Source organism: Pogona vitticeps, chromosome 2 (genome assembly GCF_051106095.1).
Source record: "Pogona vitticeps strain Pit_001003342236 chromosome 2, PviZW2.1, whole genome shotgun sequence".
In the NCBI taxonomy this organism is placed as follows: domain Eukaryota; kingdom Metazoa; phylum Chordata; class Lepidosauria; order Squamata; family Agamidae; genus Pogona; species Pogona vitticeps.
This window is the reverse complement of record NC_135784.1, coordinates 68,237,464-68,264,592: the sequence shown is the minus strand read 5'-3', so window position 1 is coordinate 68,264,592 and position 27,129 is coordinate 68,237,464. Positions and strand designations below refer to the sequence as shown.

Here is a 27,129-nt window from a genome sequence, read left to right as displayed (position 1 = left end):
TCTTCACCCTGCTCTCCATTGTTCTGTTTTTCAAACCTTTCCAGAAAGGAGAGTTTGGATATAAAAAAAGGGGACAAACTAGAAGGTGAACAAAAGAAGTCCAAGGATTCTAAGGTACTTTATTTCATGCAGCAGTAGTTCCTTCTTGATCACTTATGGTGACTCTTCTCGCCTCTGTTCTGTGTATATTTAGATTCAGATTTAATCCACTTTTGCAAATTAAGCGTCTATGATCTGCTAGATTTTCACAGTATTATTGGAGTAATAGATGTTGAATAGGAAAGATCTTCATACAGTCTTCTTTAGTATTTTATTGGTAAAAAGGTAAAGGTTTCCCTTGACATTTAGTCCAGTCATGTCCTACTCTAGGGGGCGGTGCTCATCCCCGTTTCCAAGCCATAGAGCCAGCGTTTGTCCATAGACAGGTTCCGTGGCCACGTGGCCAGTGCAACTAGACAAGGAACGCCATTAGCTTCCCACTGTGGTGGTACCTATTTATCTACTCACATTTTTACATGCTTTCAAACTGCTAGGTTGGCAGGAGCTGGGACAAGCCAGGGGAGCTTACTCCGTCACATGGATTCGATCTTACGATGGCTGGTCTTCTGACCTTGCAGCACATAGGCTTTTGCAGTTTAACCCGCAGCGCCACCATGTCCCATTTTTTTATAGAACATTTATAATTTGAATTAATGGCTAAAGAATCAGAATAATTCCCTTTGATTTATCTTTAACTTTATACACTGGCCAAAACCCTGTTTTTTAGCATAGTAAATTGCACTAGAGTTAGGGCCCTTTGAATCAACTCCTGCATAAGTTCCAATGATTCAAATAGGCCTACTCTAATTGTGACTTGCTGTTTTTAAAGTAAGTTCCAGTTAAAATAAGCCTATTTGAATCAATGACACTTATGAAAGAGTTGGCTTACCAAGACCCCACTGATTCAGGGGGGCCTACAGCAGTGTGATTCACTATGTTAAGCAACAGGATTTTGGCCACTGTACGAGAAACTCCAGATCTATGCAACACATTGATATCTTTTCTATTTGTTCTTTTGTTTGTTTTTTTAATTTTTATTATGATATAAATTACAATCTTCTGATAATTGATGTCTTAGATATAAGGATTGAACCATGATTTTTAACTGACCATAGTAACATTGAGATTTTACAGTCTAAGGTATCAAAAGGAACGGAGTGAGGACTTTACCACTTAAAAATCAATTTATTACTGAAGATGCTTCCCTTCTAAATTGCATCCTTTGTTGTTACTACAGGTTACAATTAATGACTATGGAGAAGGAGAAGATGAAGACAAAGATCCCTATCCACCTTGTGATGTTCCAGGTAGTATTTCACATGTATGGTGTAGGAGGAAATGTCTCAGTCTCTTCAAAGAGCCTTTTCAGAGCATGCAAAAAGAGGAGGAGGAGGATGGAGACAGGACTCTTGCAGAAGTACCCTTCTGCTCAGACCTTTTGGATCTAAACTCATATTAGAGTTTAGGGAGCGGGCTCGTAACTATATATATTTTACACACACGTGCACACACACACACACACACACACACACACGGTTAGCTATTATCTAATGAAGGTAACCCATTTTGAGGGGAGTTCAAAGATCAGGGGGTCCTGTGTGAGCTTTTGGAGTTCTCCAGAATTCTTCATGTTGGAGCATGGTAGACAAAGCAGAACCTGTGATGGGATCAGGTGTGGAGTGGTGGTGTTTAAGCCAAGGAATGCAGCTAGGCAACCAGATGCTGGGAAGAGAATCATGTTTACTGCCCCAGCGGTAAGATTTTCACTTGTACAGTGAGATTGTTGTACCCATTTGTTTCTTCCAGACAGGTCCATTTTCAGTGATCTGCCCTGCTACCCTTTATGAGTCAAACTGCTGCTCCCTCTCCCTGTCCATATTGCCACCAGAATTTGGCAGCAACTGCAGAGGCTTTCTGATGCAGAACGGTAGCAGAGTGTCCTCCCTTACTGTGGAGCCCTATGTGGTGCAGAGTGGAAAGTCTCACAAGGTTCTGCAACAGCTGTAGCTAAAAGAAAGAGAAAGATAGGGGACATTCTAGCCATTTTTGAACCTTTCTAGCAGTTGCAGAGTTAGTGATTTCAGGAATGTGGCAGCAAAGTCATCAACTGATTGAATGGGGGGAGGCGCTGAGGGGTCTACTGAAAAGGAATTTAAAGGCTGCTTGTGCCCCATGCTTTCCTTAAATAAAAGAGACTTCAGAGCTAGTTACCAATGCTTCATAATCTGAGGGAACTTTATTTATTCATAGCCTGACTATTGAGGGAAGAAACCCAAATTTCCCTTTGTTTTTACATGGGAAGACCTGGCCCACAAGATAATTGTTTTGCAGAGAAATGTGGCCCACTGTGCACAGACTGAGGGAGGAGAAACAGCTGGTACTAGAACTTGGTTAACAAATATGACTGATCATTTTTGTTGCTAGCTCCATGCTTTGAAAATCCCTTCCTGAATCCCTAAGAAAGATGTTATCCTTGCCAGGATTTGGTATGTGTCTGCAGGGCATAACTGTTTCAACAGGCCTTCAGATGTTGTGTTTTGTTTTTAGACTGTGTTTTTACCACCTATGTCAAATATTGTTGCTGTTTTAGTTTGTTTACATGTTTTAATTATAATTTAATTATGATTTATGCCCTTCTCTGTGTTATCAGACAGAAGAAGGACATAGAAAATAAATAACTAGCACTTCTTTTAAATTTACCTGACTGCCTAAATAATTAGTTTTTTTTAAGAACAACATTTTCTTACTTTTAAAAAAGTTATATTTTACTTCCATTTAAAGTAGGGGAAGAGGAAGAGGAGGAGGACGAAGAAGAGCCAGAAGTGCCTGCTGGCCCTCGGCCTCGAAGAATATCTGAACTTAATATGAAGGAGAAGATGACACCAATTCCTGAAGGAAGCTCCTTCTTTCTTTTCAGCAACACGAATCCGTAAATAATCTTTTAAAAATATATTTCGCTTGAAGTGTTCTGGGCTGCTTACAGTATTAAACAATAAAACTACATTGAGACTTTCCCATAAATAGCAGACTTTCTCTGGCATCTAGCTAGAGCAGACTGGGTAACCATATAAAATCATTCCTGTTGACAATAATTCCTTAGATGATTAAACTCCTGGTAGATTAATAAAGCATTTGTATTGGTGCGCTTGCTAGATGAGGATGATTTTCACAGTCCAAATAGATGCTGTAACCCATCATTATTTAATATTTCCAAGGTTCGATGAGTCTCATTCTGTAGCATGTTCATATATCCTGCTTAATAATGTATAGGCTTGCATTTTCCTGAGATGTCTTGTAAGTTCAATTTTTTTACATTTATGAGTTGGCCCATAGTAATAATGCTGTTAACTCTTCTGATTTTATTCTTCAGGATCCGAGTGGGGTGCCACAGGCTAATCAACCACCACATATTTACCAACCTCATTCTTGTCTTCATCATGCTTAGCAGTGCTTCCCTTGCTGCTGAAGACCCTATCCGCAGCCATTCCTTTCGAAACAATGTAAGGATAAATAGACTGCTCAGAAGAATCTCCATGCTGGATCTTCGTTAAATGTGCCCTTCAGATTGGGAATTAATCATTAGTAGGGCAAAGGCATAGCATCTGTGTGTGGATGTTTGTTTAAAGTTCAACAGGATATTAGAACCAACTAATAGAGTTTCTATAACAAAGAGTTATTCCAAAGATGATTCAGGGATTCCTTGTGGCTCAAAATTACTTTTTTCATAGGGAGGCCTTGAGATTTGTTTCCTTCAAATACATCTTGGTGCAACTGTAATGGTTTTAAAAGGTGATTAGAAGCTACAAGAATTAAAAGACTTCCAGTGATTACTAGCCATTGTTTTATTATTAGTCACCTCTAGTACAAGGGAGCATGCCATTTGAATACCAGTTGTTAGGGAACATGTTTATATCTTGTAGGAGTTTCTAGTGTACTATGTCCTGACATGCCTTTCTGGTTGTCCACTGTGGGATGACAGGGCTGGATTAAATAGTTCTCTGATCTGATCCATCATGGCTTTCTAAGCCAAAATATAAGATGATTGTATTATTTATTTATTTATTTATTTATTTATTTATTTATTTATTTATTTATTTATTTATTTATTTATTTATTTATTTATTTATTTATTTGTTTATTTGTTTATTTATTTATTTATTTATTTATTTATTTATTTATTTATTTATTTATTTATTTATTTCCTGCCTATCTGGACCCACGGACCACTCTAGGCGGACCACTTTTGCTCTTCATTTTTTTTATTCTCCCAGTGAAGGTCTTAGTAATAATAATATTTAGGATTTTTTACAAGACATCCCCCATCCACCTGAAAAGTCTTTTATTGTTAAAATCATAGGCATGAATGATCTAATATGTGTGCAGGAGTGGAAGCAATTTAAAAATATTCTTAGAGACTTATATATGCAAAGAATAAGACTTTCCCTAAATATGGCTTTCTTTACAGATAATGGCTTTGTTAGAATAATTCTATCTACCCAAGTCTAGTGTGATTTTTTTTTTACATACAACTAACAAGATGCATAGTGATAACTATGTAATGCTGGAACCGGGGAACAAAAACTTACTACACGGTCATGTCTATTTATATTGCTCTGCTTTATTCCAAGCTTCTGCCTGAGTAATAAACTCAGAAGGACGCTAAGGCACCATGTTTCTGAGGCTGAGTCAACCGCACCTGTGGTGCCAGATAGGTGATTGTTTTCAAAGCATTGTAAACCTGTTGGGAATGGAATTTGAATCCATTCTTTCACTTCTCCCTTTGTGAGGTAGAGGGAAAAAGGGTATGAGTAGAGGTTGCTCATGTTTCCGAAGAGGTGAGTGGCGCACTCAGAGTTGATATGCTGATCACATATCTTCGGTATCTTGATGGTCTTCTGAACTGAAGCTAGTTATAGTAGGAGTTATCTCAGTGTCAAAAGAAACTGCTATTCTAAGATAGCTTCCAATACCTAAAGTGAGTCTTTTCAAGTTCATAAGCAACAGTACTTAGTGTATAGGTACTATAGCAACAAAGCAGCTTACACAAGTAATGAGAGCTTTATATGTTGTCTGTTTTAAGTAGCATAAAGTCCTTTTACTTCATGTAGCATACATTGCTCAAATGTCTACCAGTTATACTTAACAAATGCCTATCTGAGTAATTATTGTTTTGAAGAGAAACGTAGACGTGCATCATAATGCAATGATGTATCCAAATTTGAAAGGTTTATAGAATGAGCATACATAGCTAGCTGCTGTCTTTACACTTTCATGAGCAAACAGAAGTATTTTTAAATCAGCATTGGAAATCATGAAGACCATAGGCCACCTCTACCATCTGAAGGTTGTTTTGATTGTACCCCAAAGCCTCTGCCTAGTGGTTTAGGAATGTGGCTGCAGATCCAGGGCTCGGCATTCAATTCCCCACTGTACCTCCTTGACACGGACTAGACTCAATGAGCCATAGGGGTCCTTCTAGCTCTGTAGTTCTATGGTCATGATGACTGTAAAACATATTTTATGAGAAGAGAAGAATCATGCTTACAATTGCATCATCATTCACTTAAACAAGGCCTGACCCCAAAGCATTTTTAGCCCCAATCCAATTTTTTAAAAATTCAATTAGAAGTGGCTGTCTCACAATGGAAGTAACCTTCTGGTTATCCCCAGTTTCACTTGGAGGGTTTGGTGTGGCCCACAGAGGGTCTTGGAGTTAGAGAAATGGCCTCCAGAGCTTGCCATATCCTGATTTAGAGGGCTGTTCTGAGAAAGTGCAAAAAGAACTCTCTGTGCTGAGAGATTTTCCCAAAGATCTGCACATGAAGCGAAGATGATGGCCAAAATTAAGACAACAAAGTATTCCCATCTGCAAGATCAATATTATCTAAACAAACAATGGAAAAATTATGGCACTGATGTGATAATGTAAAATTCTGAGTGTCCCTTGCAGAATAATTGCTGCGGGAAAAACGATTTATTTAAATCTTTGAGCATGATCAGCATTTTGGAATCTAGTGAGAGATAGTGAAGCAATGTATGGCACCTTTAGAGGAAGGATAAGACAGATTTAGAAACTAGCTGTGAAATAATTTTCAGTTGAAGAGTTGCTGTTACATACGTTGGACATTGCTCTTCCTAAATTCATGCTTGTGTTCTTAAGAATTCATCTCTGTGTATGTGAACAAAATTGTAAATTCTGATACATCATTTGTAGATGAATTTCTTACTCTGGCAAATATTATGCCTTGCAGATACTTGGTTACTTTGACTATGCTTTCACAGCCATCTTTACTGTTGAAATCCTGTTAAAGGTAATTAACTGTTAATTGATTCCTCTTAAATCAAATACAGCTTTAGCAATAATGTTTGTAACTTTGTGTTTACCTTCCAGATCCTAGGGTATGCAGATTATGTCTTCACTAGTATGTTTACATTTGAGATCATTTTGAAGGTAACAGGTTTATAAAAGAGTTTGCTTTAAAGGATTTTTTTCTATCACCTACCAAGAAAAGGCACTTGAAGTCTTTTCCGCCTTTTCTCTCAACAATCAAATCTAAAACAGTTTTTTAAACCAAAGGATATTTTTATTCATGGTTTTTCTTCCTTTTTTAAACCTTTGGGTGCATGTAGAAGCTACTTTTTACCATTACATCAATCTGACAGCTCATTTTCTCCTCTCTCTTTTTTTTTCTACTTCCGGTTTCTCAGAAGAAAGAAAAAATATTTCACTACGCATGAGCTTTCCTCCTCCCTTTTCTGACATTTCGAAGTGAAAGATCTTAAATCTTTTAAAGGAGGAGCATGTAATCTCTCATTTCTCTTTATGAACTATAGATTCATAGAGCTAAAATAGTAGATCACTATTTTCTTGCAAAAGGACTTGCAAGATACTGTGCCCTTTTAAAAACATATTAAGATACTTTATCTTGGCTATACATTTAAAAACAGGAAGAGGTATAAACATTGCTTGTTTAAATGTATTGCCCGCGCATGAGTTTAGAACTAGTATTTTAATGTATAGTCTGTGTACTGATTACAAATGATGCCCAATAGGGTACTCAGACCTCTGATACATAGTTTAGCTTGGTGTACTGGTCATGTAAACATTCTTGAGATACAATTGATGCTGAAGTTGAACGAGAGAACCATTGGAAACTGGGCAGGAACAGATAAAGCATGTCAACACACATTTTGAGTCCTTCAATATTAGGATCATCTCCTATAGCCACATCATGCTGAAGTCATTTACTGAGTATCCCGGACATGTAAAGCTTCACCTAGTGGTATTATAAGAATCAGTACATAAACTTTGCATTTCTAGTTGAGGATTAAACAAAACAAATCTGTTTCCTGCTTTACTGTGTTTCTTCTACAGTGTATTTTGATTAACACTCTGTAACATCACCAGTTGGGCTGTTTACAAGATATGCTTAGTTAGTCTTTTTATCTACTCTTACTTACAGCCATTTTTAAGTAGTCATGCTCTGGCATTGAAAAGCTAGATTTTGATAAATAGAGAAAATAACCTTATATGGATATTCTTCACTCATAAAGCATTCTGAAAGGGAAGAGCTCTATAGGTTCTCTGAATACATTATACGTATTTTTATTTATACCAGTGTGGAGATCTAGAATATGTTTACTATTTGAGAAAAGCTTAATCTCTTGTTGCAGTTCCACTTTTGGCATGTTTCCCTAGAACAATAAGGGACTGTTTAACAAGCTTTAAGGGAAATAATAGGATGTACTAAGCACAGAAGAATGCATAAGACAACCCAGCTTTTTCTCATTCCAGTAGATCTGGCATAGTGCTATCTTCAGATAGATGGTTCCTTAAAATGAGAATAAATTGCAATATGTGAAATCTGACCTTTTACATGCAAGAAAATATTAATGTCGAACCATGCTTTTGTTTGGAAAGAGTGATTTTTAAACTTCATTTGGGATTTCCAAAGGCTGTGTTGTATTTTTATATGTATATTTATTAATGTACAGATATCTGCAGATACTAATGTAACTTAGCATTGCATTGATCCGATTTTTTAAATTTCATATTGCAGCTTAATTGCTCCAACAAATGAGATTCATTCACTACAAACATCTTGTAAACAGCCTATATGTAAATCAGGCAGAAGAGAAACAAAAATTAAACTGTGACCATTCTGTTTTTAGCTGACTGTGTTTGGAGCATTTCTTCATAAGGGATCTTTCTGCCGGAACTACTTTAACCTGTTGGACTTGTTGGTAGTGGGTGTGTCCCTTGTGTCATTTGGCATTCAGTAAGTATTGGAGTGGGAATTCTGCATTTTCCCCTCTCTCCACCTTTTTTCCTCTCCTCCTTGTTATAATCATCTGTTTTGTGTCCATAAACAGTACTCATGAACCAGCTAGAACCATTGTTTTTAACGTGTGACGTATATTCATTTTGGTCTGAAATAGACAAATAAAATCCTAAGTTGCTCAAACACATTCCAAGCATTGGTTTTGGTATTCCTATCATATATGTGCTGTTTTATTATGTTTATTCAACTATATTGAAATATTACCTCTTTTAATAATATTGGTTTAGTTATGTTTGTTTATTTGTCTGTTTTAATGATGGCATTTTAATTATATTTTATTTGAATCTGTTAGAGAGACAAAAATGGAGAGGACAAGTTGCACAGATACAGATGGCTCCTACCATTTTTTGAAAGATGCTCTTTCACAAGGGAAAAGCATTAATATCTACCTATGTACAGTGGGGTCTTGACTTAAGAACGGCTCGAGTTAAGAACATTTTGACTTAAGAACCACTCTCATAGGATAATATTGACTTGACTTACATACTTAGATTTGAGTTAAGAACTGAAAAAAACCACGTGGGAGGCAGGGAAAGTGCAAAATTTGAACTTTCATTTAACGGTTGGCCAGTGAAAAGGGTGCCTGTCTGCTTCCTCACTCCTCCCAGCATTTAGAGAGTGGATTGGGAGACAGTCTTCAGACTGCCTGGTACTGTACTGCCTGGACTGTATTTTCCCTGCCTTCCCTGAACCTTTCTTGACCTAAGAAAAAAAAACCAAAATATCCCCCTCTAGTGGTCGAAGGCGGAATAGCAGCTTCCCATTAGTTTCTATGGACGGAAAAGAGCAGATACGGATCAAATGGTTTTCAATGCATTCCTATGGGAAATGCAGATTTGACCTGAGAACGTTTTGACTTGAGAACCACCTTCCAATACGGATTAAGTTCTCAAGTCAAGACCCCACTGTATCTATATTCTAAAGAACAGCTTGGAAGAAGTCCCTTGCTGCAGTTTCTATCTTGAGTCTGTTTAGCTGTGCTGTAGATTAAAGAAGCATGTTCAAAACAAATTTTTGTTAAGAAGAGCTTATGTCGTTGTGGCTTTTCCGGGCTAAACTGGGGCCTACAGGCAAATGGATATTCCAAGAATGAAATCAAGGGAGCCATCAAACCAAGAAAACAACACCAAACTGAAGAGGAAAAACAGCCACCAACAAATAAAATATTTTTGCCATGCTTCAAAGGAGTCACGGACCACATGGGGTAACTTTTGAAAAAACAGAACCTACAAACAGTATTCAGGCCCACCACAAAAATACAACAAATGCTACAGTCAGCAAAGGACAAAAGGGACCCCCTCAGCACTGCAGAAGTATACTGGATACCTTGCATTTGTGGACAGGTATATATTGGAACCACAAAATGCAGCATCCACGCCAGAATCAAAGAACATGAGAGACACTGCAAACTAAAACAACCAGAAAAATCTGCAGTAGCTGAACATGCCCTAAAACAATCTGGACATGAAATTCTATTTCAAAATACTGAAGTACTGGACAATACTAGCAATCATTATGTTAGACTGCACAGGGAAGCCATTGAAATCCACAAACACCAGCAGAGCTTCAATGCTGAACAGCCCGGAAAACCCAAAACCCACGACAACTATTGGATCCCGGCTGTGAAAGCCTTCGAGAATACACAGAGCTTATGTCCCTTGCTAAAGAGTTACCCACCTGGAGAGGCGCTATTGTATCAAAAAAGAGAGGAGCAGGAACAGGGATCTAAAAATAATTCACACATAGGATTTACTTACTAGTTAAAAGTAAATGAAATTATTTCAGATCTTGATGGGATTTTGTCCGTGTATACTACTTAATTTGGTCATAATAGCTTAATAACATTATGTCATAACAAGTTAATGCTTTGTTGTTGTTTTTTACTTTTCATCTAGATCAAGCGCTATCTCAGTTGTGAAGATTCTAAGAGTTTTAAGAGTCTTAAGGCCCTTGAGGGCTATTAACAGAGCAAAAGGACTTAAGGTGTTTATCTGAATTTTCTTTGCAAATGATATACTCTGATTGCAGACTAATAATAATAATTAGAAATATCTATTTCTAAGAAGATGTGAAGGATTCATTTTCAAGTAACTTGGAAACTTTGGGCCCAGTATTTATGCTGTTTCCATTAAAAGTGCTTTGCAGCATAATTCTGAAGTTTATTTCTCTTCTTGTGCTTTTCGCTAAATGCTACTGAGACCTTTTTTGCAACCATCTTACATATTGTGCTGTATTTCTGGGTTCTCTCTCAAATATAATATTCTTCATCTGGGTCCCGATGATATGCTGCTTGTCCATCCACAGTAGACCCAGACCTTTCCTGGTCTCGATCTACTGAATCCATGGTCCACCTTCTCCCCTGGCACTTTCTCACTGTCTTTTACACTAATGGGCTTCTTTATTTTTATTTCTTGTTCAAAGAAGGGAAGTCTTTTCCTTTTGTCCTAAGCAGCCATAGTTATGAGGCTCCACTCCTATATCTAGTTTGAGTGAGACGTATTTTGACATGTGTAGGATTATACTGTTAGATTCTGTAAACATTGCTTAAGTCTGTCTACTAGGTAGACGAACCCTACCAATGGCAGTGTCACCATTCTATCAGATAGGTCAGGGGACCCCAACTACCGGTCCATGGCCTTGGAAGGACCGGGCCACTGGGACAGATGAGTGGTGAGCAGAAGCAGGAGGTGAGCTGCATTAAAGCTCCGCCTCCTATTAGATCAGCAGTGGCTTAGAACCTAATAGGAGTGCAGACTCCTATTAGATTCTAATGCCACAGGCACAGCTGATCTAGCAGCAGGAGGAGGGAAGCGAAGCTCCGCCTCCTATCAGCATGCTCCTATTAGATTCTAATCCTGCTGCTGATCTGACAGGAGGTGGAGCTTAAATTGCAGCTCACCTCCTGCTTGCCACTCATCTGTCTTGACACAATACATATAATGAGCTTAATTCAAAGCTATCCTTGAACAACCTACTGCTTAACAAGTACCCTTTCCCTGGTCCTTGGGAGAACGGTCTTCAATTAAACCCATCACTGGTGTCAAAAAGGTTGGGAACCATTGCAGATAGGTGATATCCTATTTTTCTGTTGCAGATTATGAGAAGACAATTAGCAAAGCATCTTTTGCAGCACCAAATAAGATCACTGTGTATTTAAAATATAAAATGGATGAAATTATTGTTCTTTAAGCATAATGATGGAACACAAAAAAAATTATACTGACCCTTCTCTTTTCTTTCTTCTTCTACAGCACGTAGTTCAATGTGTCTTTGTAGCTATTCGAACTATTGGTAATATCATGATCGTTACAACTTTACTGCAGTTCATGTTTGCATGTATTGGTGTCCAGCTCTTTAAGGTAAGCAAAAGAAGCAGGAAGAGAACAGCTTACTTTCCCTAGAACATATAGAGTCATAGAATAATTGAACTGGAAGGGGCCTGTAAGTCCAACCTCCTCCTTAATGTGGAAATCCAAATCAAAGCAGATCTAGTAACATAACATCATAATATTCTAATCCTGGATAGTGGACTGAATTGGTAAATCATTCCGTTGTGAATCTCACTGAATTCCTTAAGAGGCTATTGAAAAAGGAAGACTTAGGAATTGTTAATAGTTAGTTAACCTTTTACCTTTGCGTTCTGTTTTACACACAGGGAAAGTTCTATCGGTGTACAGATGAAGCAAAACAGAACCCAGTGGAGTGCCGGTGAGAAGATTTTCTTTTTGCCTCTGTGAATGAATACATAAATACAAGACAACTGATATAATAGCTGTTTGACTTTCCTTCTATAGGGGAATATTTATTGTTTATAAAGATGGAGACGTGGATAGCCCCATGGTGAGAGAGAGAATATGGCAGAACAGTGATTTCAACTTTGATAATGTGCTTACAGCTATGATGGCTCTTTTTACTGTTTCAACTTTTGAAGGCTGGCCTGCGTAAGTATATCATTTGTAGTGTGTTTCTGCTGGTATTTTTCTTATTAGAAAAATATAGATCAAACTGTTCATAACATAACTGTACATGACTTGCCATATTTTGAGTTGCATAGAAGCATTTTAGATAAGAGACACTAACTTGTTTATTTTCAAAATTAAAAGTTTTATATGTGCGTTAAATAATAAAACACAAGCCTGAAATGTGAAAATCCCATCTCAATTATTTCATCTAACTTTAAATTTATAATTTAATAATTTTTTGTATTCTTTTTTTAATGCAATTTTGAAAAATATTAGCATTTTTACTTTAACCTGTTTAACAGTTTTGGCAATGAGTGCAATAACCTAAATTCATAGCTCCTGCCAACTTAATGGCAAATAAAATTCAGACTTACAGACTTGCTTAATTTAAAACATTTTTAAGTTTCTTTTTTTCTTTTTTCTTCTTAAATGCACAGGCTTCTCTATAAAGCTATAGATTCAAATGGAGAGAATATAGGCCCTATTTACAATTACAGAGTGGAGATCTCTATTTTCTTCATCATCTACATCATCATTATTGCTTTCTTCATGATGAACATTTTTGTAGGTTTTGTAATTGTTACATTCCAAGAGCAGGGAGAACAAGAATATAAGAACTGTGAACTGGACAAAAACCAGGTAATGAATAATACTTTGAAACTTAATTCTGTGGAACCAGTAGCTGTCATTTCAGAACAAGTTGTTCTTCAGCTGTTATACTTTACTGAGCAGGCTTGTCATGAACAACCATCATTCTGGTGGAGTGCGGGTATTACTTTCAGTCATGGAGAAAGCGTCATGTTGGAGTAAATGTATAGTTCTTGTGAGTAAGTGATAGTCATAAGGGATTAGGGCGTTGGTAGTCTCTTCACTCATTAAGCTCAGTAAGGGTGCCTTTCAAAAAATTTACCAGTCCCTAATCCCTTGAAGCTCCTCCCACTAATTTTCTCTCTTGTCTTCACAGGATCAAAATGGCTGATGGAGCCTTCATTTCTCAGTTATAAGTAATTTAAAACTCCTGTGAAGACTTCAGTTTCTTGTCTAAAGCCCTAGAATTCTGGTTGGGGGTGGGATTCCTGGAGGCTGAGGTCCAGGAAATCTGAAGGTCTAATGCCAGTAAGCAGAAGGATCCATGACACTTAAATAATTTGTAGATTACCTCAAATTATTCACAATGAAAAGCACCCAAGTTATTTGCAAAGCTTTCCAAATGAGATTACGAGGCAAAAACATAAGGTTCAGTGCCAGTTAGATGTAAAGTAATGCATACTGGGATAGAAACCATAAGGCAAAAAGCACCAGATCATCCGGAAAGGCCTTTATCTGTGTCCCACCACCCTCACAGGTGCATTTGGTGGGGACATGGAAAAGGGCCTTCTCCGTTGCTGCTCCGAGACTCTGGACGCCTTCCCACAGGAGGCCTGACTGGCCCCATCTTTGCTGTCCTTCCACAAACAGGCAAACACCTTTCTCTTCAGGCAGACTTTCTCTTAGTGACTGGACATCTAAGAGTGTTTTGTTAAAAAATGGGATTGTACTTTGTTGCTTTTAAAAATCTGTTTAGTAATGATTTTATCTACTGTTTTTAATATGTTTGTTTAATTATCTTGAAAATAATAATTTTTCTGTTTTTAGCTTTTAGTTTTACTTCTTTTTAATGTTGTAAATGGCATTGGATTAATTATAGGAGAAAGGCAGGGCAAAAACATTTTAAATAAATATGACTTTATTTAAATTAACAGTAGTTGATTATTAATTAATTATTTTAAGAGACTAGTATTTTCAAACTGTCCTTATTTTCTACAGATACCAGCTTGGTTTGCAAATGTACTAAAACAACAACATAATTAAAACTTAGCACACAACTATTCTGGATATATTTCCTGCCATTTTTAACAAATAAGTAGGGAGATTAGTACTGTATATGGGGAATGGTGATGAGTGCAAATGGTACAAATGATGACTATCATATGCATGTCATGCAACAACGTCTAAGAATATGTCCTACCAGTTCTGACTATTTCATCCCATGTTGCTTTGTGGACTGAAGCACTTAGAACTGGAAGATATGAGACAGAGTAATTGTTGCTCAACTGTTTCACAACTGAGAAAAAAAAATAGCTTGTTTAAATTAGCTTTTTTAAAAGACATTGTGCTGTTTGTTTGTTAATTGACCCCAAAATCAGGAAGTAGTTGAAGAGTTTGGGGGGGGGATCCTTTTTTAGCCTACTAGTTCTGTGCTAACCAAGGGATTTTAGAACTGTATTCCATAAGATCACTTTTCCAAAATCAAGTTAATTATTAAAAAACTGATTTGTTGTAGGTTTTAGCCATACTCCAGAGCTGTAGGCAGTAAAATTCACTGCTAAACCATTCTGGACAGCAAAGCTTGCTTTTGATGTGCTGGCCTAGAACATGGCCTCACTGCTGTTTTTTTACTTTTCTACCTTTAACAGCGACAATGTGTGGAATATGCTTTGAAAGCACGACCTTTACGTAGATACATTCCAAAAAATCCCTACCAGTACAAATTCTGGTATATGGTCAACTCTACAGTCTTTGAATACATCATGTTTGTCCTCATCATGTTGAACACCCTTTGCTTGGCTATGCAGGTAGGCACTGGACTCGCTGCCAGTTACTCATGAACAGAATCCCTAAGGAAACCATGGTATGAGCTAATAGGCTATATTGGTGTAGTTTAAGTATGAAGAACTTAAGTGCAATTTTGTTACCCTTAGAATTAAGCTCTCATTGATGTAACCTTATGACAGGAATGAGGATGGGAAGGATCTTTCTTACAGTCCTCACATATCCTCAAATTGAGGAGCTAATCTGGAGGACACATGGAGGAGGAGAGGAGGGGGAAAGTCTTGTTGTACTTCTGTCTATTCATGTGGCAGGGCATCCTGTGTTTGCACCTCTGTTTCTTTAGAAAAAGGGCAGAAACACAGTCACAGTGAAAGGCACATCATCAACCTAAGATATCTTTATTGCAAATCATTCTCTAGTTTCTCTTCAGATTGTATGAATCTTTCACCTTTTTCTTGCATATATTACTGAAAATGATGACAATAGGGCACATTCAATATGGTGTAATGTAGTTAGTTGTCTTACCAAGTATCTATCAAAGGGTTATTTTAGTATTAAAATATTTAAAATGTTAAATAATTGTTTTAAAAATTATAAAGTGTTTTTAACTGCATGCCTGCTCACTACAGCTCCCAGATGATGCACAATAAATAGATTTTAAAAAGATAATTTAAAAAATAGGATTAAAAAATATAAAATGTTCCTTCATTCTTCTCTATCAATCCATTTTGCAAGTATGTTCTACATATGGAAATAGTAGGCTTTGTGACCAAAGAGCTAGAGGTACTATACAGAATAACTCCGCCTGCTGATTGGAAGCCTCCCTTATCCGGTTAGCGAAGTATGATCTACTGGCAGCCTTTACCTTGGCAAGGTAAAGGTTAGTAGCGACCTTGACAGCTATCCAATTGAAATCCGTCGGGTCCTTTCTCCATTTGCGCTCTAGCCGTCTCCTGACCCACTTCAGTGCCCGGAGATCCTGATTAAACCAGGGCGCCGGGCAGTTTCTGTGGCGGAGAGGGCGTTTAGGAGCAATCGTGTCTACAGCCCTAGCAGCAGCGGCGAACCAACCGTCAACCAGAGCCTCGACAGGAGCGCCAGCCAGGTCAGCCGTAACACCTCTCATGGCTTCCTGGAATCCGATCGGATCCAGTAGCCTTCGAGGGCGAACCATAACAATAGGTTCCTGCTCCCTGCGAGGGGGGAGAGCCATTTTAAGGGTACACTTTATTAGGTGGTGGTCCGACCATGACAAGGGTACCGACTCAAGGTCAGTCACCATCGGACCACTCTCGCTCCCATTAGTGGAAAAGACCAGGTCAAGTGTGTGGCCACCCACGTGGGTGGGGCCGTTGACATGTTGGGACATGTTCAAGAAGGCCATGGTCTCCAAGAACTCAAGAGCTGGCCCGGAAGTCTCTGCCCCCGCATGCACGTTGAAACCCCCCAAAACCAATAGGTTCGGGGAACTCAACAGTGCCGTGGAGACAAAGTCCACCAGCTCCAGTAAGGAAATAGCTGGGTCGCGGGGAGCACGGTAGCCCAGCAAGATCCCAATACCATCCCTGGCCCCTATCGACACGTGGAGGGCCTCAAGACCCGGCTTTACCACTGAGGAGCACCTAGCGACCTCTGAGCTGGATTTGTGGACTATGGCTACTCCCCCCCCGACCCTCCAGTCTACCCTGGTGTTGGACAGCATAACCGGGCGGACAGATGAGTGCTGGGGGGGACCCCCCTCTCTGCCAATCCATGTTTCGATTATGCAAACCAGGTCTGCATCCTGCTCCAAGATAAGGTCATGTATTACTTGGGCCTTATTGGATACAGACCTGGCATTCAACAACACCAGGCGTAGAGTGGAGGGACGACTGGTCTGGCTACCTCGATTCTGGGGGTTGGTCACCGTCTCAGAACAATGCACAGCTTTCAGGCATCTGTCCATCGTTCTTCTAACACGAGCGGGGACGGCGCCAACGCCATATCTTCCCCTATCCGTGACCACAGAGATGTTTTGGGGCCCCTCGCTGGGGGGGGGCAGGCCTTCCATTCCATGACAAAAGGGAAAAGAGGAGGGAGCAAAGAAGGAAAGGGAAAAGAGAAAGAAAAAATGATTAAACTTAAAAACTTATAAGTATAAATAAATCAAATAACAAAAAAAATCATATACAATAGAACAAAATAAGAATAATATACTTCAAATAAACATACATAAACAAGGAAAAATATACATAATATACATCAAATAAATATACGTAAAAATAAAATAAAACGTTAATTAATTACAAGTCCCAGAGTAGCTATCCCCCACGAGCATCCCAGTGCTGGATGTAGGACCAGCGCTGCTTACTGGACAGCTCGATCACATGACCAGCCAGACGCTGGGGGAAGCAGAGAGAGAGAGAGAGCTCCATGGAGGAAGGGAGAAGACTCGTCCAGGTAGCGTAAATAACATAATACAAAGGAATTCTGTCAAGGATTTGGTGACAGGAAAATGCACAGAGTTATTGAAGACACTTACAAGTTCTTCTTCTTTTGCAAGATGGTTGTATTTACAATATTTACAAGTATGTACAGGCAGGCATCACATCAGCATGGCAGGAAATCATTACACAAACCGGTATAGAGTATAGCAGCAAATGGTGGAGAGAGAAGAGCATGATACAAAGACACTGTTCACTATATACATATACATGGCTTCTCTAGTCCAATCAGAAGACACATGGCTTCATCTTCTGCACCTGGGTGTCTTCTCATTTCCAGACATTGCATTATCTTCTCAGTAGTCAGAGTGACTCAGCATACACACATCTGTGCACAATGGCAGCTAGTTAATAACACATTTATCCAGGTTCAGGGCTATAAAATTTCTATATTTTGACACCCCTCCTAATTTTTTATGCCTGAATAAAACACATTCCCAACTCTTGTATACATTTTTCATGCTTCTGAGTACTCAAAGGCTTAGTCAATATGTCTGCTATGTTGTCTTCAGTCTGGCAATACTCTAATTCAATCAATTTTTCTTTTATTGCCTCCCTTACATTATGATATTTAATATCAACATGTTTACCTCTGTTTTTCACTCTTTCCGTTTCAGCCATGTGTATACATGTAGTGTTGTCCTCCATTACTTTTATTGCACCATTTGTTTCAATACAAGAACCATATATTTTCTAACCTTCTTTTAAACACGCATTTGTTACCTGTAACCTCTGTGTTCTGTAGGTAGCTTTGTTTCTGTAAACACTTTGTGCTTTTCCATGGATTTTATTTCATCATCCATGGCATCTTGCCATTTCCTCCTTTCAAAATCAGGAAGTTCCATTACCTCTTCATAATTTCTAGGTTCTAGGTAAACGTAACAAACTTTTACTCCACCCACTCCAAACCTCTTGGGTGGTACACCCTTGTTTGCCGTTTCAGACCTCCTAGGACTCTGTGTTTCTGACTCTTTCTCTGACTCACTAATGTGTTTTTCTTCTTCATCTTCATGTTCTTCATCTTTTTCAGTAGAGGACTTCGTGTCTTCTTCATGTGTTTCTGACTGCCTAATCTGACTCCTCCTTGTGTCATTTAATGGGATAAATATCTGGGAATTATCATGCACTTTATCCCAATTCTCACCTTCATTGAAGCTTGCAGACCTGGATATCACAATATTTCTGCTTCATTCCACAAACCTATATGCTTTTGATCCAGGCTCATAACCTAGGAACCTCATTTTCTTTGTTTTAGCTCTGCCTTTTCTCCTTAACTCTTTTGGTACGTGTACCCATGCAGTACAACCAAATACCCTCAGGTGCTTTAATGAAGTTTCCTTTCCAAAGAGCATGAAATATGGAGTCTGGTCTATGGCAGATGACCAAATTCTGTTCACTAAATAATTAGCAGTTTTCAGTGCCTCCGCCCAAAATCCATGATGCATTTCTGCATCTGCTAACAATGCATCCTTCATTTCCTGAAGCACTCCATTTCTCCTTTCAGCCACACCATTTTGAAATGGAGAATATGGACTTGTTTTTCTGTGGCTTATCCCTGTATTCTCTAGCCACCTTTGAAACTTTGTGTTCATGAATTCTGAACCTCTATCAGATTGCAGTTGCACCACCTGGTGGCCAAAACGTCTTTCAATTAATTTCACCCATTTCTTAAAGGTTCGAAAGACCTCTGTTTTTGATTTTAACGTAAAGCAATACGAAAATTGTGTGTGCTCATCCACAATAATCAATGAATATTTTGCCCCTCCTCATGAGGGTGAGAATGGTCCTATCAAATCAGCGTGTACCAGCTCAAAAGGTCTATTTGTCTTTCTGACACTCAGTTTCCATTTTGGAGCCACATGCGTTTTAGATTGCTTACACACCTGTCAATCTAAGTAATTTTTACAATCTTTTATGTGTACACCTCTAGCAATGTTTTCCATTCTCTGCACAGTTTTAAAGTTCACATGCCCCAGTCTCCTGTGTAGCAAATGTATGCAGTTGTTATGTTGTGGTTCGTTCTTATTCACCATGTGTGTGTCTTTATGTGTTCTGCTTTTTAATACATACAAACTTTCCTCTTGTTTTGCTTTTGCAACTACTCTGTTCTTTTTCTTAATTATGCATTCCCCTTTTTCAAATATCACAGAGAACCCTTGTCTGTCAAGGGCTGAGACGCTTAATAATTGACAGTCTATTCTGGGAACCAGTAATACGTTACTTATCTCTTCCTTTAGGCTGGGAATAAATATCCTTCCTTCTGCTTGAACGTCTGCTTTCTGTCCATTTGCCAGCGTCACGCTTCTCACCTCCGTGTCTCCTAGAAAACAAAACATTTCTGGATCGTTAGTAAGGTGATTTACAGCGCCACTGTCTATTATCCACACAGCTGTGTTTGCAACCTTGAACGCCTTATCTCTTGTTTTCTTAACAAGAGAAATTCCTTTCCTGTTGCCTTCTGCAGAGCGTCTGTAAGCTGCTGCTGGTTCCCTTCTGTTTGAAATTGTCTCTCCTTTTAAGCAGTTTTCTTTCTGTCCACAATCTCTTAGAAGATGATTCCTCGATCCACATCTGTAACAGGCTTTAATTGTCATGGCACGCCCATGCTGCTCTCGGTCTGTAGCTGGTATCCTTTTCATGCTGCTCTCTGGAATCTGTCTCCATCTCTCCCAGTCAGCTCTCACGTGGCTTCCTTCAGCACTTTGGGACCTCTCCTTCCAGCGATCCTGCTTCTGCAAAATTCTGCATGTAATGTACTCCAGAGTTAGTTGTGTTTCAGGCAAACTTTCCAAACTTGTAATCAGCATATCAAAATCAGTTGGCAGACTGCTCAAGATCACAAAGACCTTATGTTCCTCTGTAAAATGAACATTCATTAACTCCAGTTCATTGAACAGTCCTTTCATTGTTTGTAGATGCTTGGAAGCACATTCACCAGACTGCATTTGGCACTTATATAGCCTTCTGGTTAAAGAGATCTTCGTGCCTGCTGTTTCTCTTAAATAAATGTTTGTTAATCTGTCCCAGACTGCCTTGGCTGTGACAAGTCCTTGCACACGTACTAACTGTTCATCTTCTACTGACAAAATGAGGGTACTCAGAGCCTTCTCATGCTCTTGTTGTTCCTCCTCAGTTAACTGCGCTGGAGGATTACTCACATATGACCATAATGCTTCTCTTCTTAACAGCATTTCTGCCTTCACTGCCCATGTTCTATAGTCTTTGTCATTCAGCCTGTTTATTGCTAATCCTCCTATGCCTCCTGCGCTCAACGCCATCCTGCCTTCTCTTGCAGTTCTCTGTTTCCTTTCCCCTCCTGGGCTAACAGATGAACTGTCTTCTCCCAATTTTTCTATGTCACTGTCTCTCTCTTCCTTCATTTATATACTTCACCCACATTACTCACCACCGTCTTGACTTTAAATAGCTTGCGCAGCACACGTTGCTGGGCCCATAACCTCTGTCAAGGATTTGGCGACAGGAAAATGCGCAGAGTTATTGAAGACACTTACAAGTTCTTCTTCTTTTGCAAGACAGTTGTATTTACAATATTTACAAGTATGTACAGGCAGGCATCACATCAGCATGGCAGGAAATCATTACACAAACCGGTATAGAGTATAGCAGCAAATGGTGGAGAGAGAAGAGCATGATACAAAGACACTGTTCACTTATATACATATACATGGCTTCTCTAGTCCAATCAGAAGACACACGACTTCTGCACCTGGGTGTCTTCTCATTTCCAGACATTGCATCATCTTCTCAGTAGTCAGAGTGACTCAGCATACAGACATCTGTGCACAATGGCAGCTCGTTAATAACACATTTATCCAGGTTCAGGCCTATAAAATTTCTATATTCTGACAAATTCCTGGCTGGATTGCTGACTGGTGACATTAAGGGGCACATGAGGCATTGTTGATGAAAAGTAGAATTTGTTTCAGTTGCTCACTGAGTGAAAGGCTTTTAGTTCTTTTGAGATTTGTCATATTATTCAAAGCAACCCACTCTAATGATATCTTAAACCTGAATTTTTGATACTTTACACTGATCCTAATGGTGTACATAATTCAAAATGTATTATATAAAGTAATAGACCTCCTCACGTGGGATCACTCTGCCTATAGAGATACCATACAACTTTATTATGCTACTTGTTTCAGAATATTTTTTTTCTTTTTCCCATTTTCCTCTAAAAATTAGCTGCATCTTATGCTGAGGTGCGTCTTATGGAGCAAAAAATACGGTATCTCTTAAGCATGGATAAGAAAGAGATACTGGCCCTGAAAAACTGGCCTTGAATATACTTTGAGAGCATAAACTGATCCAGTGAGGTTGTTCGATTCGTGGAATTGTTCACATCTGTGGAACTGGAGACTGATTATTCTCTTTGGCCCCTCTGTGCTCTTGAAGCCTCCTTTTTGAATAGTACTGAGAACTGAAGGGTATAATGGAGGAGAAGAAAGACGGATTTTGCTTAGAGCCTTTATAACACTCTGTCTGTGTCATTAGGAGTGATGATTTACTTCAGTGTCAACTTTAAATATACATGCTTTGATCTGTTTAAATTATATCATTCTGAAGAAGACTGAAAAGCACACCTCAAATAATCACTCACTTAAACAGGGATTGCCATATAGCAAGGCATTATCAACTAGTATTCACACACTCTTTCTGGAGAAGTTGCTGGTTGCAGCCTTCTCTTTGCATGCAGGTATTAAAAGGCATGAAAACGCTTATTAGTTCAAGTCTAGAAAATAGCTTTTACTCTAAAAAAATAACTTTCTATTAACAGTACTATTATTATTCCTCTCATCTGTTTCATTTGCAGCACTATGGGCAATCTAAGCTTTTTAATGATGCTATGGATATTCTGAATATGGTTTTTACTGCTGTGTTTACTGTTGAAATGGTTTTGAAACTCATTGCGTTTAAGCCCAAGGTAAGAAATTATTCATGGTTTATTTAGGTGTGTCTTTTCATCTGTTATTTTAAAAACTGCTAGTGATTAGATAGATTGATAGACATATTTGAACAAAAGGCTATGGGTTTTACATGGTAAAGTATCAGGAAAAGATTCACAGAAATCTAACATCTGATAATACTATTGATGTGGCTGCAGGAAATGAGCTGTTGACATTTTCCCCCCTCATCAATATTTGCTGAGTATTAGCTAAAGGTCATGAGTGTATTAATGTGACAAACCTAACCTCTTCTAACATGTTTTATACCAAAGATGGTAATATTTTGATATGAAGTTTAATAGTACGGAAATACTAATCTTGAACTTTATCACACTATACTGTGTTAGCCATCAGAGTTAGGGATGAAATACCACATCTGACTGTGGTGATATAACATCACAATCTGTTGCATCATGTATAAAGTTATCAATAATGCTGGTTCAACATCTAATCATTTTCAAGTGGGTACTTTACAATTCTTTCTATTTCATAGCTCCTGTCTTAGTGGTAACAATTTTTAAAAGTGCAAACAAGCTCTTCAGTTGAGAAAGTTTTATATAAATCTGAATGTTAAAGAAAAATGAGCTTGTCAAAGAGAATAGATATCAACAAGTTAATTATTGGCTTAGTATTATTATTTTAATAATGGATTTTTTAATATTACAATCTAAATCTAATCTTTGTTTTATGTGCATGTCCCAATGATATTGTTGTGGGGGCAAAGTAATTTCCTTGTTATGGTGAGCCACTGTCACTATATTTTACAGTCCTACTGCTGTCCCATTGAGGGTCAAGTCACATGTGACAGGAGAGTTCTGTGATAGGTGTTCATAATATCTTTATCACAGGGTGATTTTGGCATAGGTAATGAATGGTTCAGGAAAGATTAACCCTTTTATCCTATGCTGATCCCCAACTAACGTCCTCCCACCAGTTGAGGAGAGAAGAATCTGTGGGTTGAGACCTGAAGTGTCTATATTTCCCGCTTTGAAGCCAATAGAAATGTTAGATGGGGAATTAGATTTGGGCTGTGGTACTAGAGCAAAATGTTTAGCACACATACCTCAGTGCACCCCTGACCAAAATTGGAGATTTCACTGCTTTTTCTCAAATTCAGTGGTGTCATAGCAGAGTCTGTGTTGCCATGAAAGAAAAACCCTGTTTGGTCATTAAAAAGGTGTTTGGAACCCATACATGTTAAGGGGGGAAATCCTAGTCCTGCCCCCACCCCACCCCATTGTAACATCGAACAGGAAAATGTGACTGACTAAAGAAGAGGATGCTGCTGTGCCTGGGTAGCTTTTCCGTCTGAGCAAAAAAGCTCTGGAATTGGGGTTCTGACTTACATGGAGAGGCATCCTCTCCTTCTTCAGATAGTCCCATTCTCAATTCCACAGAAGGAAGGGCTGGAGCTAGTAGGCTCCCTTCAATGTGTGTGGGCTCCACAAGCCTCCTTAATAACTGGCTTGGGCTTCTCTCTAATGGTAAGGTAGCTCAATCAGCTAGCACTGTCTTTTGACATCCACATACAGAGTGCCATCAACTGCAAAAGACACCTACATGTGTGCTGCTTCTCATGTGTTGGGGCTCCGTGCAATTCAGAATGGAAGCACATCCTTGCTTCTGCTTTATGTTAGGAATGCTCTCCAGATCATTAAAGCATGAGTGGATCTAATATGTCAGTATCTGCTTACAAATAAGACTATTGCAATGCTATCTGAAAATTAGCAGTTCATTTATAACTTCAGGAAAGTCAACATCTGCATAATTAAATATGAAAATATTTACCTTGCCATTCTGTATCAGATTTGTGTGCCAAAAAAGAAAAGATATCTAGTAAGTAGATTGATCTTGGGGTGTTGCAGTGGTGAAGGCTGTGAGATGTGTGATGCAACATTACTTGCTGTGACTTGTCCATATATTCCATTTCCCCTTTTCCAGAACCGTCTTTATTTGACTTGATGTTTCTATTTATGTTTGCCTGCTCTTGCTTTACACATTGCTGAGAACAATATTTGTATGTACTGATAGGAAAGGTGTACCTTAAGGAATCAGTATGTGACATACAATTTTAATGTTCCAGAAGTCCCATAATATGACAAAAGAACACATTTCCTTACAAATTGATGTGCGTCACTTCCAAGGCAAGCACACTGCTTCATCGGTCGCCTATAATTCTAGCCCAACTTGTGACCCATGTTCGGCTTGGGGTTCAATCCATCTATATACATTTTCAGTATCCTATGAAAACTTGGTTAATAATTAATTTCATGCTGCGCTGTCAGGTCAATTCTGACTCATGGTGACCCTCTGCAAGGTTTCCCAGGGATATGGCCCTCAGTAGTAAACATTACCTTCTTCAGGAGTTACTCCGGTACCATGTAGGACAATGTAGTAGTACTATGCACCAAGTAGTACCATGCATTAAGGTCACACGGGCTAGATTTTCTCCTGTGATGTACAGTGGAGAATCAAACACCTGACCCCATGCTCTATAACTAGTTGCTCCAGCTCACTGAGCTATATCCAGCCAGCTAAACTGCAAGGCTAAAAAGGTTTCTATAAAAATTAGGATCCAAGAACAGGAAATAAATGAAGAAAGGCTATTCTTAGAACTTTTCTTCTACTGATAATGTATTTTCACAAAGTGGCTGAAATAAAACTGTACTTAGATAAGATAAGAGCAGTTCAGTATTATTAATAGAATCTGACTTTAATCCAAATATTCCAAAGTTCCACTAAGATGTCTTTTCCTCTGGATGGTGATAAGGCTGATTACCAGGGACAAAAGGGTCCAAAGCATATTTCTGTGACCATACAACCATTCTGGCTTTCTGGGCTCTTGGCTCTTTTCTTGCTTTGACCCAGGGTAATCAGACTGTACAATAGCAAAGGTGCTGTGAATCAGTGAGCAGATTTCCTGATAAATACATCTTATTTTTATGCTATGAACACATGTGAACACTTTAAATGAACGCAATCGTTTCTGTGGCCATGATTTACAGACATACAGTAATTTTTGTCTGGAGTTTTTATGCATAGGTATTCTAACACGCATGCTAGTAAAGCAGTGGCCCTGCTTTTGAAGCTGTGGTTACGTTGCCATAATCCATCAAGCTTCGGTTTCAGATCAACTTTATGTTGTCCTCCTTCTCTATAGATATTTATATTGCCATACCTTTTTCATAGATCCAGTACTTAAAAAAATTAAATTCAAAAAGGCTACTTAGATTTCCTTCTAATTTTTAAAGAACAGTTCCCACGCAGCTATTGAAAATGCCTGCATTGATTACCTTTTTAATTATATGTCTGTCTTTCTTCTGGTCTTGATTTCCCTCATGGTGCCAATTTGTCAACACAATGCTAGGATGCTCTCCAGAATCTTCAAGGTACAGTACAAGCCCATGGGACTGTACAAAAGAACGTTTTTTTTCATGAATCGTAATGAAAGAAGACACCAGAATATAGCAAAAATTGTGAGAGGAAACTTGGAACTGACATAGAGCTACCATGGTTCAGCTGTGTTACCAACAGTTAAGGCAATATTCTCCAGCCAGGTATCATCCAAATAAATTGCTACAAATTATGGGCATCAGCTTGTGGCCGGTGGAGGTAGAGATCGTAGTAGCTACTCTGTTTTTGAGTATGCTGCTTTTATTGCTTCTGACTTAGGATGACCTTAATACCATTTTTGACATTCAGAAAGTAGTTTATCCCTCTCATCCCTCAGTGAATTTCCATGGATGAGTAGGGATTTGAACCCAGGTTTCCTGAGTCCTTGTCTGATAGTTTATCCATTACATCACACTGACTCTCTGCCACTTGAAGTGTAGCTTCTAGAATTTCCCATTTAGTCATCCTCTGTTCCAATTGCCTCACACTGTTCACCTTACCTTACCCGTACCATAGGTCATCCACCTGAAAATTCTCCTGGCATGTAGCACGCAAATCATGTCACATATAAGCCTTTCCTTCAGTAGACAATATTGTTTGGGGTTATTCCTCATTATGCCATCGATTTTTGTGTGTGAAGTAATTTCTGTTTATGAAAAAAAAAATCTAAACAGAAGTATGCAAATATTTTTACATTTCATTTGTAATCTCAAACATTTGCACCCTGCCTGCTCTGTTCAGGGCTATTTTAGTGATGCCTGGAACACGTTTGACTCCCTCGTCGTTCTTGGCAGCATAGTAGACATCGTTCTCAGTGAAGCTGATGTGAGTATACCCCAGCCAAACCTCCTCAGTACCACCCCTCTCTCTCTCTCTCTCAATCTCCTCCCCCCCATCTCCTGATGTATTTCTCTTATCTGGACAAGTCACAGAATTTGAATATATTTCTAAACTCTGAATACAAAAGCCAGTCATAGTTACCTCGGTTTGGGAAAACAGCTACCTAATTTCTGCTTCCCACTTTCTTAGACTTGAGGTGGAAAGATGCAGTACTGGTGCATTGCAGAAGCGTAGATTGTGTTTCTGTGTTATAACACTGTCCTTTTTTTCTTCTCTTTCTTTTCTGTTTGTTTTCTCGTGCTACTGAATGCTTGTCCTAACAGCACTATTTCACTGATGCATGGAACACTTTTGATGCCTTAATTGTTGTTGGTAGCGTCGTTGATATTGCTATAACAGAAGTTAATGTAAGTAAACCACTGTTCACCCCACTACATAGTAACCACTCTCCATGTAGCAGCAGAGTAGAAAGAAGAGAAGATTCAGTGAACCATAAACCTCTTATTATCAC

At 38.7% G+C, this 27,129-nt stretch overlaps 1 protein-coding gene across 3 annotated transcripts in view; it reads left to right on the top strand.

The window, feature by feature from the left end:
- The window catches only part of CACNA1D (calcium voltage-gated channel subunit alpha1 D), a 293,778-nt gene that overhangs the window by 175,543 nt on the left and 91,106 nt on the right, over window positions 1-27,129 (top strand). For 2 of the 3 annotated variants that reach the window (XM_072989635.2, XM_078385335.1), the window contains 15 exons: window positions 45-114; window positions 1,277-1,346; window positions 2,821-2,968; window positions 3,410-3,539; window positions 6,291-6,350; window positions 8,212-8,318; window positions 10,277-10,364; window positions 11,633-11,740; window positions 12,037-12,089; window positions 12,176-12,322; window positions 12,781-12,982; window positions 14,800-14,958; window positions 22,253-22,363; window positions 26,520-26,603; window positions 26,942-27,025. In XM_072989635.2, the coding sequence (XP_072845736.2) occupies window positions 45-114; window positions 1,277-1,346; window positions 2,821-2,968; window positions 3,410-3,539; window positions 6,291-6,350; window positions 8,212-8,318; window positions 10,277-10,364; window positions 11,633-11,740; window positions 12,037-12,089; window positions 12,176-12,322; window positions 12,781-12,982; window positions 14,800-14,958; window positions 22,253-22,363; window positions 26,520-26,603; window positions 26,942-27,025 (1,621 nt within the window). The remainder of the gene's footprint in view (window positions 1-44; window positions 115-1,276; window positions 1,347-2,820; window positions 2,969-3,409; window positions 3,540-6,290; window positions 6,351-8,211; window positions 8,319-10,276; window positions 10,365-11,632; window positions 11,741-12,036; window positions 12,090-12,175; window positions 12,323-12,780; window positions 12,983-14,799; window positions 14,959-22,252; window positions 22,364-26,519; window positions 26,604-26,941; window positions 27,026-27,129) is intronic. The other variant, XM_078385334.1, reaches the window with a different exon arrangement.